The sequence below is a fragment of the Seriola aureovittata genome, chromosome 15 (genome assembly GCF_021018895.1).
Source record: "Seriola aureovittata isolate HTS-2021-v1 ecotype China chromosome 15, ASM2101889v1, whole genome shotgun sequence".
Taxonomy (NCBI): Eukaryota; Metazoa; Chordata; class Actinopteri; order Carangiformes; family Carangidae; genus Seriola; species Seriola aureovittata.
The window spans coordinates 14,447,995-14,466,042 of NC_079378.1; the positions used below are offsets into that span (position 1 = coordinate 14,447,995).

The 18,048-nt window shown below is 38.3% G+C and overlaps 3 protein-coding genes across 6 annotated transcripts; all 3 read left to right on the forward strand.

Annotated features, from left to right (window-relative positions):
• Positions 1-709: 709 nt before the first annotated feature.
• LOC130182671 (uncharacterized) lies at positions 710-5,130 on the forward strand. 2 transcript variants are annotated; one of them, XM_056397757.1, is made up of 3 exons: positions 710-824; positions 3,678-4,431; positions 4,593-5,130. In XM_056397757.1, exons 1-2 carry the CDS (start codon positions 771-773, stop codon positions 4,419-4,421), a joined length of 798 nt encoding a protein of 265 aa, XP_056253732.1. In that variant the 5' UTR covers positions 710-770; the 3' UTR covers positions 4,422-4,431; positions 4,593-5,130. The 2 variants fall into 2 exon arrangements, with proteins under 2 accessions (XP_056253732.1, XP_056253730.1); XM_056397755.1 differs by having other exon boundaries at positions 3,678-4,426.
• A 1,844-nt stretch (positions 5,131-6,974) lies between these two features.
• tmigd1 (transmembrane and immunoglobulin domain containing 1) lies at positions 6,975-9,262 on the forward strand. Its single transcript, XM_056398066.1, has 4 exons — positions 6,975-7,032; positions 7,172-7,462; positions 7,850-8,137; positions 8,293-9,262. The coding sequence occupies exons 1-4, from the start codon at positions 6,975-6,977 to the stop codon at positions 8,577-8,579; spliced, it is 924 nt and encodes a 307-aa protein (XP_056254041.1). The 3' UTR covers positions 8,580-9,262.
• A 3,174-nt stretch (positions 9,263-12,436) lies between these two features.
• Positions 12,437-16,999, forward strand: LOC130182559 (uncharacterized). Of its 3 annotated transcripts, XM_056397557.1 has the most exons (6): positions 12,437-12,528; positions 13,450-13,768; positions 13,968-14,275; positions 14,397-14,492; positions 15,203-15,241; positions 16,000-16,132. In XM_056397557.1, the coding sequence occupies exons 2-5, from the start codon at positions 13,460-13,462 to the stop codon at positions 15,231-15,233; spliced, it is 744 nt and encodes a 247-aa protein (XP_056253532.1). In that variant the 5' UTR covers positions 12,437-12,528; positions 13,450-13,459; the 3' UTR covers positions 15,234-15,241; positions 16,000-16,132. The 3 variants fall into 3 exon arrangements, with proteins under 3 accessions (XP_056253532.1, XP_056253530.1, XP_056253531.1); XM_056397555.1 differs by lacking the exon at positions 15,203-15,241 and having other exon boundaries at positions 16,000-16,999; XM_056397556.1 differs by lacking the exon at positions 15,203-15,241 and having other exon boundaries at positions 12,505-12,591; positions 16,000-16,999.
• The last annotated feature ends 1,049 nt before the right edge of the window (positions 17,000-18,048 follow it).

Consider the following 18,048-nt stretch of genomic DNA (forward strand, 5'->3'; position numbering starts at 1 on the left):
TATTAAGGTTAGTAATGCTATTGATACATTTGTACTACTTATACTAAAATACACTGAAGTTCTCAAGCATGAAGCTCATGTTTAAAAGGTTGGACACACACACACACACACACACACACACACACCAATGATGAGTTCACTCTATAAACTAATCTATAATTGTGGAATCCGTGTGAAGCAGCTCACCTGTTCGCTGTGCAGAAAAGCATTTACGTGAATAAGGCCATGTAAGATCACAATGTCATGTCGGAAGATTCAAATACTTTATGAAGATAACACTGCTGTGCCATATGAGTAAAGTGCACAGAGCCCTTCTCTCAGTTTGGAGTTAACATGTATTGATCCTGCTGTAATGTGATGGTGACAGCTATTTAATAAATTCTAAGACGAGCATGCATTTGTTTGGTCAGCGTGAGCAGTGTCTGGCAGCTTTTCAAGCCCAAAGTGTTAGAGGTAACAGCACTTTGATCTGACAGGTGAAATTTGGATGTCAGGGGGTGGAACACAGCTCCTGTGGGCTAGGGCCCAATTTTACCTCCTGTTCTCACGGCTCTCATAGCGTCATTTTCGCCCACTGTTTTAAGCGAAAAAGCAGTGTGACTCCATATCCCATTTATGCTTTAAATGTTTTTCCTTGTCATATGAAATCCATGAAATTGTACCTAAAATACACATTTAACTTTTTTGTCATATCCCAAACCCATGAGGTTTTCACTCAGTCCTGTGACCCTAACACCCCCTCTAAAAATGTGGAACATTCCACAGGTCACATGCTCAACAGGAAACTGCATCTTCAGAAGACAATGGGAAGAGGAAGACCAAAAGTAAGTTTTTGCACTTTCTTTTCTGTGTATTTGATGATATGTAACTGTGACTGAAAAGGTCAATCTCAACATACTGTCCTGTTATTGAAATGATTTCATAGAGGTTATTTGTTCATCTTGTTATGCTCATGTTATTAGCATGATCGCCATTTGGCTACATTTTATGTGTTTGCTAACTCTACGCTAAAACTCAGTCCTGTTACTTTCATGTGCTCATAAAGAATAATTGGACTGAGTAACAGTAACAGACGTGAGTAGCAGTTAATTGATTTATTAGCAGAAGTGGACCAAAGCATAAACCTGATGGTTAATAGTTAGGGCGTGTACCATACATGTGAATAATGATAGACAAGCAGTATGTACCCGACCCGTCACTATATTTGAGTAACTGCAGGGAACACACTGCCCGCGTTGCGTGAGCGTTGCGGCTGACGTCGCTGACGTCGTTGACGTCGTTAACTGCTGCTATGGCACCATGGTGGTCTTACAATACATCCAAAGATCCTTTTATATATACAAAAAACCTCTATTTTGATGTCCGCGGTAACGTGGCTAATTAGTACGACACAAGACGACGGAAAATACCGCCAATTACGTCTAAAGCATAGACTGTATATAAAAAGGTCTAAAGACAGAAAAGGCCGTGTTAACACGCCACTTTTAAACGTCTTAAGACGTTTACAACATCAATATTTCTATTGTATAGGTTGGCTCAACATATCTATCTATCTTGTGGTCACGTAAACTCTTGAGAATGGGGAGGTTTGGGCTACGTACGTATCGTGTCATATGGTCTTATACAGCTGTGAATCAGTATTTGGGACAGTCCATTTGTGTGGAGGGGGAGCAAGAATTTGTTAAAACTCCTGACTAAACCGCTGAAAATTGTGAAAGACAAGCTTGGACAATTCAACATCGTGAGCGGGTTTAAGTGACATTTATTTAAGTTCAAGTATCCGTTTGTTTAAAGTATATGTTAGTTGTTCAGGTGTGCTCCTCTCTGCTCCCTGCTCCACTACAGCTCCGCCCCCTCACCTGCTCGCTCTCTACGGCCACTACAGGTTCTCGTTCCTGCTCAGAAGGTGAACAACAGACCATATGTATGTTTTTCATTCAACAGGAAAACACTCTCGCCACTAATCAGAAAGGATTTTAAACAGTTTACACATGAATCAAAGGCTTACTGAACCCAAATTCTTTCTTTCCTCCCCCTCTGCTCAAAATTCAACAGGTTGCCATTTTGTGCTCTAATACTGCCATTCAGTGGGCACCTAGACAAACACACCACATCAAATGAATGTCAATTATGATTCTGAACTTAAATTTTTCAAATACTAGCCTATGAAATGCAGATATAAATAATGTCAATATTATTTATATTACATTATTTTTATTCATAATGTCAATATTCCTAACCTCAATTCATAGGTTGAATGGGGAATTGTTTCTTCTCTTGAAATGATAAGACCTGTGTAGGGTTTCCCCTCAGAAATTGATGAAGTGGTAGCAACCAAATTCAAACGCCTTAAGACGTTCAAAGTTATGTTAATAAGTTTATTATTCACCATAAGTACCTTGAATGAGTAACTGGTTGCTATGTAATGTAAGCCGTTCTCTACCTCCAGACATGATTACCATACACCTCAGGGTATTTCGTGACGATGATCTATCTTCCGATAGTCTGAAATGACTATGAATGTATTGATACACCTGATATAGTGATTTACTGTAAATGCCATCACTGGTATAAAACAGTATATGCCGCTGGCTCTACAGTTTAATGCCGGTAGAAAACGGATGACCCCATTAATCTTGTTTGTGTATCACTCCAATGTTCATCTAGTTTTCCTAAACCTTACCTAAGTTCCCAGGGTACAGGCCATAATGACCTTCACTCTGTATACAATGGTTTACTTTTTGGACACCCTTATGACTGATAGTGGACAGCCGGAGACACTTCTCTCCTCCGTTGCTAGGGTAACTAAGGGGCTTATAGATAAGGAGGTAGGAGGAAAACATAAGAATTTCCCCAAATCTAATTATTGTCAAGGGTGACAAGAACGAGACACATGTAATATTAAGTGGGTAAGAACATATGACAATTGTGGACTTTGGTGTCCAATAGCATCTTCACACATGAATGTTTAGGATAAAGTTTAACCTTATATGGAGTAAGGTGAATGAATGTTGCTGCCATGTGATACCTGGGGTTATATACCCATGGTCATACAAGAAACCTTCAGAAATTGGTTTGGCACTACTATGGTTACTTGCTGTCATTGTACTGCTCATCACTTTCTCTGCAGCGTGTTAGCTTTAAATCAATACTTCTGCCTGAGACATCTGAACTCCTGGTCATCGTATTTTCTTCAGCTCACAAGAATTTCAATCACACTGTCTTCTAACATAGCCATCATTAGGCCACCGCGAAGTTCACATTGAGCTATTCAAAAATGCAGTGGTAGGTTTTTCTCCTGTGACGAACAAAGCGTATGGTCTATGCATTTTTGAAAATAAAAAAATGGATTTTGCCTACTTCAAGCTCTGCTTCAAAGTAACGAATAGGCCTACTTTATAGGAATGTTGTGGAGTCAAAAGTACAATATTTGTGTATGTGTGTATAAGTGTAGTGGAGTAAAAGTCTCCAAGTTGACAAAAAAAAATTACATACAGCTTGAAAAATGTACTTTGTACTCTCAAGTAAATGTACTTTGTTGCTATCCATCTCTGTTTATTAATGTGAATATTATGCCAATATTATGCTACTCACCAGATTTTTAAGTTTTACAGTTGACATTACTCAAATTGTTGACATTTAAGATCAGTTTTACAATCTGATTATTATACCTACAGGGAGCCAATCCACCACTAAGTGCTGCAGAAAAGCAGCGGCGCTATCGCGCTCGACGTGATGCTGACCCATGGAAGAGGGAGAAATATTTAGAGACGCAACGTGATAGATACAGGAAGGACCTAGAGTCAGGCAGGAAGAAACCCATTGATGGCCTCAGTGAGAGAAAAAAGCACAAATGCCGCAGAAAATGGAGGGAGACTTACCATAGGATCAAGAACAGGAAAGAAGCTGCGGAGCTGTTTGCTATCTTGGAAAAGACAGGAACAACAATTGAGTTGTTTAATGTCAAGGAGGAACCAGTAGAGAAAGCAGTTTTAGAGCTGCCCAATGATGTGCCACCAGTTCCATCCTCCTTGAGGATGCATGATGACGACTGCGTGGTGACACAAAATGTGAACTGTGAGTGTTTTGACGCGAAGTGTTGCACAGTCAGTCATCAACAGACGACTCCCGCAGCCACAGAGGTTCAGTGGCAAAGTCCTGATGCTGTTGGCAAATGGTGTGTTCTGAAGTACGACGGTCACCTGTACCCCGGCATCATCATAGACACAAGTTCAACACATGTTGAAGTCCGTTGTATGGAGAAGATTGGGGTCAACAGGTTTTTATGGCCAGCCTGCGAACATATCCTTTGGTGCCTGTTTGAAGATGTTGTGTGTACCATCCCACCCCCAAGGCAAGTCACAGGTCGCCACATGGAGATTGAGAAAGAAGTCTGGGCCAAACTAGAGAAGGCGTCTTAGAAAAAGTAAGGCAAGTTTGTTTTCATGAATTTATTGCAATTTTAGCTAAAACACTATCGGATGTAGAGTTGTCCTAAAGTTGATTTTAGGACTAATTCTCAAAGCACAGATCTGAGGACTTGTGTGATATCTTCAGCTTTTTATCTTTGCTGTCTTTGTTACCTTTTGTAGAATATGGAGAGGACCCATACCGTGCAGGAGCCAGAAACACCCACCCATGACATGCTGCAGGGAAGGAGCGGGACACCCCTCCACCCTCTCTATCTGTCTCCCCCTTCCTCTCTCGCTCCCTCTTTCTCTCTCCACCTCCTTTGCTGTAAAGAAGTACAAGCACATAGCACATCCCTTCAACACAGACAACCCACACACAACGTGCACACTTACATAAACACACAAAAAAAAATACACAGATACACTAAAAGATACACGCATATACACTGTTAGGCACGTACTCACATACAGACACATATTCCTGTTTTTGTTTTGTTTTATTTAGATAAAGCACTATCTTTTCAGTCATGTTTGGTCCATCATTTATCCAATTGTGAAATAAATTACATGATAAAAAGATGAATAATTTAAGGTTTGGCTCAGCATTTTTTTGAAAAATACAACTTGTGTGCAACGATACTGATTTTCAGTCACACGTTGATTATTTGAACATGTAACCAATGATTTCTGTAAAATAAACACTTTAGGGGAAAACTGACGAATCTGTTGATTTGCTTTTAAACATGCTTTTTAAATGACGAACATTTTGGTAACAGGACTGAGGAAAAAGCAACTGTTTTCCACTTAGAAACCTTGTAATAAATGAAATAAATTTGCAATTGAGCAATATTCATTTTGAATAGTTTGAAATGTGTGTTGTTAGATTCGGTGGGTGAAAAACCATTTTAAAAAATGAAGTTTGATTTGGAAGGGTTACAACAAGCAAGGGGGACCCAAGTGGGAACACAATGTTTATGTTTTTATAAAACAAATTTTAAAAAATCAGATTTTTGGCTTTGTAGAATCATAATTTTTACATTAAACGATAAAATATAAGTATAAAGTGCAAATGTAAAAGCACTTGTAAAGGCTATACTGGGTCTCTAGCAGCTTTGTCATCAGCTTGCAGCAAAGCTGTGGTTTATTACCTGTTTTCACAACAATGCACATATTGCATCTCAGCTTACTGTCACTCATCAGACTGATTCAGAGTCACACCCATATCTTTTTATTCAGGAGCACCAGAATAGCTTGACACTGTTTTCCTCTCCTGTTAGAACATCAGGAAATATGGATAATGTGAATTTGATTTAAAAATAAAACCAAATAAAGATAATTTATAATATTTTAAATATTTGTATATATTTTTTTATATATACAAAGACAACTGGCAAGCAAAGAGTTACATGACTTAGTGTTGTGACTTTTATAAGTTTTAAATCTAATTGTTGGTTTCCACAGTGACTTGCTTCATCAACACGTATAGGCCTATTGTGTCAAATATATTAGATTGAATAATCAATAGATTATGGGCTTTAAAAACCTTTAACTATGAAAAGCACATGAAGAGAACGTATTTTAATCCTTAGGTCCACACCCAACACATTTTAGTGCCACTGTAAAGACTATAGCCAATAAAAACTTTTCCTGTGTTTACACATAAGTGCACAACAATAAAAGAGAGAGAGAGAGATGGGTGGGAAGATTGACAGGAACAGACAAGTGGAATGATGAGAAAGCCAGTCAGAAACACGCGAGTGAGGTTATAAAAAGTGTCCTCATCTGCATGAGAAGCCGCATATAAGAGCTACTGAAGATTCAAACAGTCCTTCACATCCTCATACTCACACACAGGGAACATCAGAAATAAAACGGACAAGAAATAGGAGGAAATAATTATTGCCAGGTAAGTACCTCTGATACAAAACCTTTACGCGTCAGTACACAAAGGTATGAGCTATCATAAATTTTATATGTTGAAATAATGTTACAGTTTATTTTATGCATAAGAACCGAGAGAGCATTCGCACCGTGCGACTAGTAACTTCCACATAACTTGGCTGGTAGCTGTAATTCTAATGATTTCTTGTATGTAAACTGCAATCACTTTTTTTTTTTTGTTATCTTCAAGTAATCAGTGCTAGCAAGTACAAACTGAAAATTACAACTGTAGTAAACAATGACTTTTAATGCTTAAATATCTCATAATATCCCAGATATTCTAAATGGGATCTGATATACACACTTAATGACTAGAACTGCACCAAAACGCCTGAGAGTGATATGCATGTAAATTATCTCTAGCTCTGTTCTACAAATATCAGATGGCAAGTTTTTCTAGTGTTTTACCAAAAATGTCTGTTGTGACATGATTGCCCTAACAGCAACTGAGAGCACTAATTCAAACAAATTTTATCACTGGAAGTGACTAAAAGTTTTTTCTGTTGAAAAGTGCTGAACTTTTGGTCAATTCAGATCTCATGAGAATTTTAAATAAGCACTGCATGAGTGATCTCTCTGAGGATCTTTCCCTTCCTTCCAGGTTCACCCAAGGAAGAGAAGATGATGTTCAGACCCTCTCTTTTCCATCTGCTCTTCTACTGTGCAACCCAGACACTGGGTAAGCATGTGTTGTTGGTCACATATCTGACCTTGGCTTAAATTATTCCAATAGGATACATTTTCTCACACCTTTAGCGTAATCACTTTAGTTTTCACTGCTTCACTGAGTGATCCCTTAAAGTTTCAACTTTCCCAAGGTGTCAAGATCCAGTCTGAACCAGAAGTCAGCGGTGAGGGTGTCATACAGACAGAGCTGCAGAGAACAGTGACTCTTCTCTGCCTGCCTGACGGCGGCTCTGAGACTCAGGCTGACGAAGAGCTGGTGTGGCTGAGGAATGGCGCTGTGGTCATTCTGAGGGAAGAAAACAAGAAGGGTCGCAGCAGCGTGTGTGTTACACCCGTCATCCATGAAGATAACGGTGCCACTTTCACCTGCCACCTGAGCAGAAATGCCACAATTAGGGCCTCAGTCACCCTGAATGTCACATGTGAGTCTCTTCAAATAAATAAATGTTGGAAGTTATAAAACTGACATACAGTTTTTTGGTTTACTTATTGTTGAGCCAGTTTGGATTGTATTGGTGATTTTGGGTGAAATATCTCAATAACTATTAGATGGATTGCAATGAAATGGTGTACAAACATTAATGTCAAATGTCAAAATTTCATGGTAATCTGAGATATTTCAGTCTGGACCAACTGAGATACCAAATGACATTGCCATCCATAGAGCAATGCTAGCATACAGTAGGTTCGACCGAATCTATTCTGTAAATGAAATGTGTGCATCTATCTGAAAAAAACAAATCATATTATCATATTTGTGTCAAATACTTCAGCAGCATCAATACTTTATCTCTGATGTTCCTCTTCAGATCACCCACAGCTCTCTGGGTCAGAGGAGGTTGCAGTAGAAGATGAGTCAGCGCTAGTCCTGCGGTGTGATATCTGGGCCAATCCACCGGTCTCATCTGTGTTGTGGACACTAAATGGAAGCGCAGTGGATCTATTTGCAGGTGGTTTCACGGTGACCAATGACGGCTTTACAAGCCAGCTGACTGCCAGCAGCGTGGAGAAAAGCGTGCATGAAGGCACGTATCAGTGCACAGCTAACTCTCCCGTCTATGGAGAACACAGCAAGCGCTTTCAAGTCACAGTAACAGGTCAGTTCACACAATCAGTATGACACAATTTTGCTGAAGCCACATCTCAAGGTTGAATATGCTTATTTGATATTAATCAGCACATGAAATGATGAGCCACTTAGTGAATGTGAAGTAAGAAAAAGTGGGCTGATCACCTTCTTCCTCACCTGTAGAAAAGACCATGAAGTTCCCACTGATGCCCATGATAGCGGGGCTGGTGGTGGTGATCTTTACTGCACTTCTTGCTGTGGTTTCACGGTGGAGCAAAATCACAAAGGTAACGTACAAAACATACACACATATGGCTCAGGGACTGACTCTGAATCATTGCAAACCAAACCCACTAATGCTTTATGTCTCTTTTGACAGTGCTGCAAGTAAGTTGTGTCAGTTGGTCTCTGCTTCACCAAATGAGGCCATGAAGATACCACCCCTCTCGACTGAGTGCAAGAGACTGTGATCGCCCATTTATGTAGCCCCGTTTTTAATTTTATATGATATTTAAAAAGAAAGGTTCAGCATTTTAGGAAATGCATCTCTTCGCTTTCTTGCTGAGATTTTGAAGACAAATCCCACATCTGTCTGTGAAACGTGAAGCTACAGCACAGCGGCTGGTTAGCTTGGCTTAGCATAAAGACTGGAATCAAAGGGAAACAGCTAGCCTCGCTCTGGTCAGAGGTAACCCCTTATAAAACTAGAGTGGGTGGTTTATAAACAAAAGTTAATGTGTTAATTAATGAGCTTTATAAGTGCTGGAAGGTGAATTTTACTTAACTCTAGAATCAGAATAGCTAGACCTATTTCTCCTGTTTCCAGTGTTTGTGCTATGCTAAGCTAAAGAGCTGCAGGGAGTAGCTTCGTATTTACCATAGAGTCGTAGGAGTGTTAGCAATATGACTCTCGACAATAAAGCAAATAAGCATTTTTCCTAACATGTCTTTTAAAATCTACTGTCTACTGTACTAGCTGTTGTTCATTTATTTGACCATTGATTATGGCAGCAGGATCTGTGAAGTTTGCTACAATACCTTGAGATGATCCTTAAACCTGTTATTTAATCGTGTGATGCGCCCTGACCCTGTGATGCAAAAGTGGGTTTTAAGTCTCCATCACCTCTTTTCTTGTTGATATCTTTGGAATAAAAGTGCCACAATGTAAACCACAAGTCCAGTTGCCTATTTGACAGTTTTGGTTTGAGGATAGAATTTGGGGGCAGTGAATTAATGTCATCAGTGGAGCTCCTATTTCCAACACATGGCAGGAATTTGCATAAAATATAGTGTTTAATACAGTTTTTACATATCATATATTGGCAGATTGACAGATATATTTAACACTTCTATTGTATGAAAAATGCATATAATATGTCCAGTTACCCAAGTAGCCCATTTTGCTCATTGTTGTCCACATGTTGTGGCTCTGCAGTGGTCAAGTCATAAATTATATGATTATTCAATACATAAATTTTTAACTGGCCAGATACACATATACATATAAAGCTAGATGGATTAAACTCATGTTATAAAATGAAAGAAAAGCAATAATTATTTTTAAATAATAAGAACTTTTATAATCCCCATGTTGATGCTTTTAGCCCTCCTGATGTAAAGGTTGGTGTAGGTTTCAGAGACATATCTGTCAAACAACAACAGAATAAACAGGTGTGTCTAATAAATGTTCATCCAAGAACTGACTGAGAGTCGAAATCCTGGTGTCTAGTTTTCACATTTGGACTGAACTTTAACTCCTGACTCAACAGTACAATCGAGGCTTGTTAAAATCATGTTATACATTTACTCTTAATGAGACAAAAGGACAGGGACTTGCCATGTCATGAGGGGTCAAGGTCTAGAGTTTTGTGTTCTTACCAATAAAGAAACACTTAACATGTTGACATAAAACAATGCAATACCAAACGAGAGCACGTTTGTCAGGAATGCACAGGTTTGATATCAGCTTCAAGAGGTGATCAAATATACAATATAAAGACAAGCTTACTGTATGAGTCATGGCTTTTATTGTAAAAGAAGCTGCTGGGTTGTGCCTGGAGCTTTGAATCGCCACTCAAGAATTGACCTCTTCTGTGTCAGGCTTTTCAGTTAGCTACAAGTGTGTCCAAAAGTCAGTAATTATTAATAATGTAAATGTCTAATTGATCCCTAATGGGAAATTCACAGCTACCTAACAATTGTTTGAAAAGGGTACTGAGTAGACAGATGTCGCTCAATTGTAATGGTCTAATATGTAAAAATGAGGATGTGAATGATTTTTTTATTTAGGTTTATGACCACACTCAACATATGCAAAAAAAAAAGTCTGTCTATTTTACATTGAGACAAAAGAAGCTTTCTGATGTCTCCTCATTGACTGTGCAGACATGGGGAAACTGCCCTTCTGTATCTTCTGACTGGCCCTAAACAATAGTCTGATCTTCGCTTTGTGTCACGTTGCTGTGCTGTCATGCTGGGAAGCCCATTTTGTCTAGATATATTTGTCCTAAATTGTTTTTGCAAAACACAGGTTCATCACAAATTGTTTTATGAAACAAAATAACAAGAACATGAAAAGTTAATGAAAAGTGGAAAGACAGGTTTGTTAATGCCTTTATTAAATCACCTTTGACTAAAACAAAAAGATTTCAGAGCACTGGTGCCTGTAAGCATTTTACATGCTGGTCTATAGTGACATCTGCTGGACACTTCAAATCCTCTCCTATCTATGGTAATTGCACTTTTATGTCAATGTGCAAAGAGACAGAATGGAATTAATGTGAGAAAATGACAATCTTCACTGGGTGTGACAAAGAACGCGCGTTAACAGTACTTAATGAACAGTTGTCCCTGATCTGTTGGTGTCGACAGACTGCATAATCCACAGGACAGTCGTGTATTTATCATAGAAAGGTATTTAATCTAATCTTTAAGCATCTATTTCCACTGGGATTTAGAATCTGTATTTCAAAGGAGAATAAAAGCATCAAGGTAAAAGTTAAGATTGTTAATTAAACAACAAACAAAACTCTCCACATGAGCTTGTTTGAATCTTAGCTAAAAGAAAAAATTATAACAAACTCTTTGAACATCAAATGCATTAATACAAGCCTTTTTAATGCTTTTATAGTGAGTGCCATGATGAGATAGTAAGATATGGTTGGACAGTATAGACACAATGAAATATTAACTTATTCTTGACATTATGTTAATATAATGTGGTGGCATTTGGGTATAACTAATGGTACTTTTTCACATGAAAAGTTTTTGTTCTTAAAGAAAGTGTTGTGATGACCTAACAGGACAAAGAATTCAGACAATCCCCACATTATCTTTGCTAAATTCTGTCTTCGTTATAAATGGGACAGACAAAATATTAGAATCATTTCTCAATATACAACAATCCAATGACACTTCTAACTGGCCTCAAAACTTGCCAAGTTGAACCAACATCTATCTCATGCCAAGTCAATAAAAATGGAACATCATAAACCTCACAAAGATAAGCTTTATTACTGGACTGTTGCATTGGATTGTATTATAGGCTGGAGCTGAAAAACTGCAACTCACGGTACATAGCCTGTATTCTGCTCATTGTCCGAATAGAATATTCAGTACTGTATCAAACTGTGCTTAAAGAATATATCAGAGGGGTAAGTGGTATGATGATGATTGTGAAATGTATACAGTGAATCTGCTTATTAAGAGGAATCTCAATTTTTTAACAGTCAAAAGAGCATAGAGGAGAACAGTTGATATGACAATATGATTAACTTGTAAGGAGTCTGAGGCTACAATTTCATGAACAATCGATATTAATTTCACATACAGTATTTCTGTAAAAATGAAATCCATAATTAAAATGAAAATAATTGGCTTGAAACAAACAACCGGTTTTCAGTGCATTGTAGATGACCATATCATCATGTCTATTTTTTTTCTCCATGTAGTGCCTTAAAATAATTTGTCTCAGCCTTGAACCATTTTTTTGTGATCATTTACATTTATGTTTCATTTGCTCATTGAAAAATATAAACACACAGTTCTTTTCTGTAAATTATTCTTCCACACAGCATGTTCAGCATCAATCCAAAAAAAAGTGTCAAATATAAACTATACATATATAAATTCATAATAGTGTCACATTAGTTTGTATGATGTTAAAACAGACTTATCTGACCTGGTTAGGCCATTTTGGTCTGTATTAAAGCTCCAAATTAATTTCATAGCACTTTATGGTGACGTACACGTGGAGACGTAACGTATTACGTCATTGAGGATGCTTTGCGTGAAGGGCGTGGGGATGAATGTGTGTTGTGTGTGCGTTCCGCGGTCCACCGCCAAATTCAAACAGAGAAAGAAAGAAACAGAAGCAGCAGGCAACTGAAGTACACAGGACACACGACTCACAGCTTTCAGGTAACCTAGCGGTACAGGAGACGGTTGGAAGCTGTTTTTCTTTTGTGTGTTCTCTTAAATCAGGTATTTAACGAATATTTATTTTAGCTTTAACATTAACGAGCTAACGCTGTTAGAGCAGATAAGCTAACATCTTCTCAGGCAGAACAGCTCTTTTTGTCAATGAGTGATAATCACAGGCCTGTTATTGATAATGTAAAAAAAAATCATCAACGTTGCCATTTGTGGCCTAAGTGTTAACGTTAAATCACTGTTATTTTTCTCCTCTGGTAGCGTTTTGGATGAAGCCATCCTTGGTTAAGTTAGAAAGGGCAGTGCAGTCTTCCCTGCAAGAGATCCTTACCAAACAAAAGCCTCGGCCTTTTGCTAACAATTGACTGCTCCTTGATTATATGGATTGTTAAGGGTCATTTGCTCCTTCATTTTTCATTGTATTTCTTCAGTAACTGAATGCTGTGGAGTAAATTCTTAAGATAAGATAAACTTACATTACTATAATTGTAAAGAGATTGTTTTGCTTGTTTGTCTCCATCGTAATACATGGATATTTCTTTCTTATTTACTTCTGTACTACTTAGTGTGACGTGTTGCATAACTTACTTTCTTCAAGTTTTATACACTTTCACAAACTTAAATAACTAGAAAGAAACATCATGGGCAAAAGTTTACTTTTTTACAGCTGCAACTAACAATAATTGTCATCACTGATGATCTCTAGTTTCATAAAATGCTGGAAATTAATTTTTTTCTGATCATGATTTCCAAATGACTGAATTATTGTAATTGCTGTAACTACTACTAAGTAAACTGGGAAATCAATGTATTGTTTCAGCACTATTTTTATTTTCCTAAAATATTTATAAACCACTTGAAATATAATTATTGTAAAACATATTCTGCTGTTTTGTTATCTTATTTCAGTCTAGTCAGCATGGCATCTTCAATGATGGATGGAGTTGGGAAAGCTGTGGTGGGAGTCTGGCGGGCACACACAGTCCTGGATGAGTCTGACGGGGCAGAGAGCTCCCCTGAAGCCCCAGACCGTTTCCGCAAGCTCCGCTCCTCGTCTTCACTTAACTCTCTGCGAATGTCTTTGCGCAAGCGGCTCCCTCTACGTTCTGTCCAGACCAACTCCCTCCCTGAAAATCCAACTTGGGAAACCCTGAAGGAGCAACCAAAACCCAGCACGGTCCGCAAACTTACTCGCAATGCTCGGAACTCCATCAGCGGAGTGTGCCAGGTAGATTGATTGGCATGGTTTTAAGTTGGCTGGATTTGGAGGTGCTGGTCAATGCCAAAGAGATTTTGTGTGTGAAAATTCATGGGAGTGAAGTGTCTATCTTTCTTTAAATTTTTGATGCTATCAACACCAACAACAGCTATTAGTCATTTGTCCCCATCTCTTAATCATCTTTTCTTCTTCTTTCTCTTTCACCCAGAGGCTGCAGAGGACCAGACAGTTTTCACGTGAGGAGTGTTTGGTAGCCACCCCAGGACGGACATGTGATGGGGAAGACGCTGGTGCATCAACTTCTCATACCCCAAAGCGTACGCCTGGTCGAGCTGCAACACCGAGACGCACCCCCAGATCAGCAGCCAAACCTGGGCATACTCCAGGCTCTAGAGGAAGAAGAACTCCTGAGGCTGGTGTACGGGGGGTGAAAACAAGAGGAGGCAGGAGACAGCTGGTCCGCATGGCTGCATTACGAAGTCCCTTTGCCTCACCCAACACACAGAACCAGAGGATGTGAGTCTTTTATTATTTACCAGCTGCAACTTGCATTCATCCATTATACAGATTCAGATTTTATTCCTTGTTTGTTGGTTTCATTTCGGATTATTTTGAGTGTTTTCCTCTACTGTAACAGAAAGTTTGACCGAGATTTGGAGTCTGTGTCCAGTGGACTCAAGAGGCTCAAATATCTGTCCAAGGCCTTTGATGACATAATTGGCAGAGACGACAGGTAAATCATCTTTATTTTGAGTTAAATGTGTTTATAACAAGGCATGTGGTAAATTGAAATATCACTGTTCTTTAATTTTACTAATAATCATAAGTGTTTGTATTAGTTTTTGTAGTTGTAGGTAATACATGGTAGGTTAAAGGCAGTTTAGATACTACAGCTATTTCTGTATGTATGTGTTGTCTGTATTTGAGGAAACCAGTTGTCCATTTCCTCTTATTTGTACATATTCTGCATAAAGGAGATAGCAGAATCACACGGCCTCCCTCTGCTTCCTCACCCTCCCACCCAAAGAATCCCTGTCCACAGCACAGCTTGTAGGTCCCCAAACCTCCTTCCCCTCCCCCCACCCACATTCTTCCCGCTTCAGTTTGAAACTGGGTCTGTGTTTCTGGTATTCGGACAAGGAGGGAGTGAGGGGAGGGGAACAGCAGGAGGAGAGGGAATGGGTGTGGGAACTTGAGCCAGATGAAATGACAAAAATGTGCTTGAGAGAGCCTGGAGTATACTTGCATCACTTCCTGTGTTGACTTTCAAAATGTTAGAGCATCCAGAAAGAATTAGATACATTGTGAAAAGCGGAAAGGCTCATGGACAGTGACCACGTCTGTTTATCAGTGTGAATTATGTGCAGCCAAACGCTTTCCTTGCTGTATGTACAGGTCGTCTTGTGGGAATTTAAACACAAGTTTGTTTTCCTCTTACAACAGGCAGTTCGACTATTCCCTTATTGTGGAGTAGGGAAGAAGGTAAATTCAAACGTATGCTACTAAAACCAGATGAGTTATGTAAAAATATGCTCTGAGTATAACTAATATTGTGACATGAAAGCGCATGGCAGAGTTAGCCTGGTGCCTGTATTTCGATGCATGAGCTGTGTATGAAATTGTTTTAGTTTCTGACCTGTCACAGTGAAAAGCTGCTCTTTTGTGGCTGATGAATAACTGGCGTTATCCAAGTAAAGGATTCTCATCTTCTCTATCAGACTCGCACTTCCTTCCTTTACTACTCTTTGCTTTACATATCGGCTCGTTCTCTGTCGCCTTATCGGTTCTTAAATACTTTCTGCTACTTACCAGTATGTCTACAAGTCTTGGAATAGCCTTAAGAAATTGATATTATGTTATCCAAAGTCCAGGTCATATATAGACTCTGATACTGATAAATGTCACATTGTTTCAGAAATTTGGAAACTTGTTTCTAGGTGAAAGAAATGTTGTGCCCTCATACATTAACATTTGCTTTAATCTTGTCATTTTTAAAGATGATCATATCAATCAGAAAAAAAGAATTTGTATGGCAACTTGTGATACACAAAATTCAGCTCAAATTCTTTAATAACTTATTTATAACTTTTACATATAACAAGAGGAGAGAAGTGTACTGATGAATGATTACTTTTGTCCTATTTTCCATTTCTCATTGGTAGTCAAGCAGTTTTAAAAACCAGTCTCCATTATTATCTGTGCATGCTTTCTGCTGTAACCGTTGTTCTCCCTCTCTGTAGACCCAGTACAGGGGGGCGTTCTGGAGGAGCAATGATGAGAAAGTTGGATCCCAGCGGTAAACTGAGTCGCTCAAACCTCACACGTCGAGCCACGAACTTCTCGAACACACTTGGAGGTTGGGCCCAAACAGCTGTGAACACTATTAGCAAACCCAACTGAACTACAGGCATGTGTGTATGTAAAACACAGGACCTTAGCTATGTTTCACATTTATCATTATTGAGGTATTTACATGTAGTATTGTCATGATATTGGGAGACTGTTACGTGGCAGCTTTTTTTTTTTTCTACCTATGCTGTGTGTAATTAGCAGCAGTATGTATATCATGTTTACTTGTCTCAGGTTAGCTAGTTGTGGGTAAAATATCCTCATTGTAGCTATCAAAGGGATTTCTGTATTGTGTATGTACCTGTCATAGCTGCTACAACCAAATGTATTAGTTACATTTTCAAAATACTAATATTGTCGTTTGTATTCACTCTCTCTGCCTAGAAACTTTCTGCTAGTGTCTGAAATCTACTTTAAAAGAAATGCTGCATGAGACCAAAATTGTATCTGCAGAACTAACACTAAATTTACTGACAGGGGGGAGATGCATTTTCCTCTACTTTATATGTATGCAATGATGTCACTAACATTTGTTATGCCTTTTTTAAATGTCATTTGATTATGCCAAATTGTAAAGTGTATTTTCTATGAAAGGGGTTTTTTTTTTTTTAAATATAGTATTTGAATGGGATTTGATAGGTCAGCACTTTTGATGGCCTGTGGATGTTTCATGCACCAATACTGTATACATAAATCATCTGATAATGTGATGGGAAAGATGTAATGGCTCATTACCTGATGATGCTATAAAGCCATACCCACCAGGTTATTCGTGTAGTGAATGTCAAGCAAACGGCCTCAAATGAAGCAAAATGTCTCTCTTCTGCCAAAGCGAGACATTGTGTCCAAATGTGAAAAAAAAACTCCACACAATAAAATGTATAAGCTTCATCAATCCAAAAGTCTTTATTTTTATGATTGCAACACAAGTAATCTGGGCCGTTTGTGACAAAAAATAAGAACTTCCTATCCACATAATTGCTGGAGTCACTTACTAAAATCTCTACATGATGAAATAGACATTAGTATTGTTTTACTTTTTAAAAGCACATTAATAGTTTATAATTTTACACTGCTTACTCCCAGTCATGGCTGGACTAATCTCTTTGGAGGCCCTGGGGCAATAAATTGTAGGTTTGTCTGCCACTATAGAAGTTTCATTATTTTCTCTCTGGCACCCAGAAACCAACCAGTTCTCTAGAGCTGAAATGAGTAGTTGATTAATTGATTGATCAATTGACAGAAAATTAATTGTCAATATTTCTTACCTTTTTATCATTTCAATAAATGTACATCTTATTTTAATTTAGACAATTAATTTGAAAGTTATTTTAGCAGAAATGCCAAAAATCAACTGATACCAGCTTCTTAGCTGTGAATATTTGCTAGTTTCTCAGTTTTCTATGATATTGAACTAAAATATCATGTTTTTCCACTGTCTTCTGACATTTTATAGACTAAACAAGTCAATTCTTAGAGAAAATAATCACTGGTTGGTAAAGAAAATAATCGCTGGTTGCACCCTCACAGTTCTCCTGTGAAGGAACAATACTGCTTTGCCTGTGGTTTTCTGTGTGTTTGTGTTTATTCACATAGACAAAATGAAGCAATTTCATAAAACACCACTTTACAACAAATGACCATTATATAAACTAAAATAATTAATGTTTCACACTAGATTTTGATCAACACAGTTTGACAAAACCAGGGCCACAGGATTAAATGAAGGACCTGACATAGTTGACATATGTGCTTCAGTGGTGCAAATTTCTAACAAATCTGCAACTAAACCAGTTATGTGGACCCAAAAGATATGGAGTGAACCTGGGGCCCTGGGCAGTTTGCCCACTGCCAAGTTGGTAATCCAGCCTTAGTCTCAACAATCATCCAGTGATTTAATATATAATCTAACTGAATAATGGGAATGTTACTGCATTGAT

What these genes read in the sequence shown, in the direction of transcription:
- LOC130182671 (XM_056397757.1), top strand. Translation starts at nt 771, where the DNA reads ATGCTCAACAGGAAACTGCATCTTCAGAAGACAATGGGAAGAGGAAGA. An exon ending in TGGGAAGAGGAAGACCAAAA is followed by an intron (nt 825 to 3,677) that starts GTAAGTTTTTGC and finishes TTATACCTACAG; the next exon opens with GGAGCCAATCCACCACTAAG.
- LOC130182559 (XM_056397555.1), top strand. Translation starts at nt 13,460, where the DNA reads ATGGCATCTTCAATGATGGATGGAGTTGGGAAAGCTGTGGTGGGAGTC. An exon ending in CCATCAGCGGAGTGTGCCAG is followed by an intron (nt 13,769 to 13,967) that starts GTAGATTGATTG and finishes TCTTTCACCCAG; the next exon opens with AGGCTGCAGAGGACCAGACA. An exon ending in ATAATTGGCAGAGACGACAG is followed by an intron (nt 14,493 to 15,999) that starts GTAAATCATCTT and finishes CCCTCTCTGTAG; the next exon opens with ACCCAGTACAGGGGGGCGTT.
- tmigd1 (XM_056398066.1), top strand. Translation starts at nt 6,975, where the DNA reads ATGATGTTCAGACCCTCTCTTTTCCATCTGCTCTTCTACTGTGCAACC. An exon ending in CTGTGCAACCCAGACACTGG is followed by an intron (nt 7,033 to 7,171) that starts GTAAGCATGTGT and finishes AACTTTCCCAAG; the next exon opens with GTGTCAAGATCCAGTCTGAA. An exon ending in CTTTCAAGTCACAGTAACAG is followed by an intron (nt 8,138 to 8,292) that starts GTCAGTTCACAC and finishes CCTCACCTGTAG; the next exon opens with AAAAGACCATGAAGTTCCCA.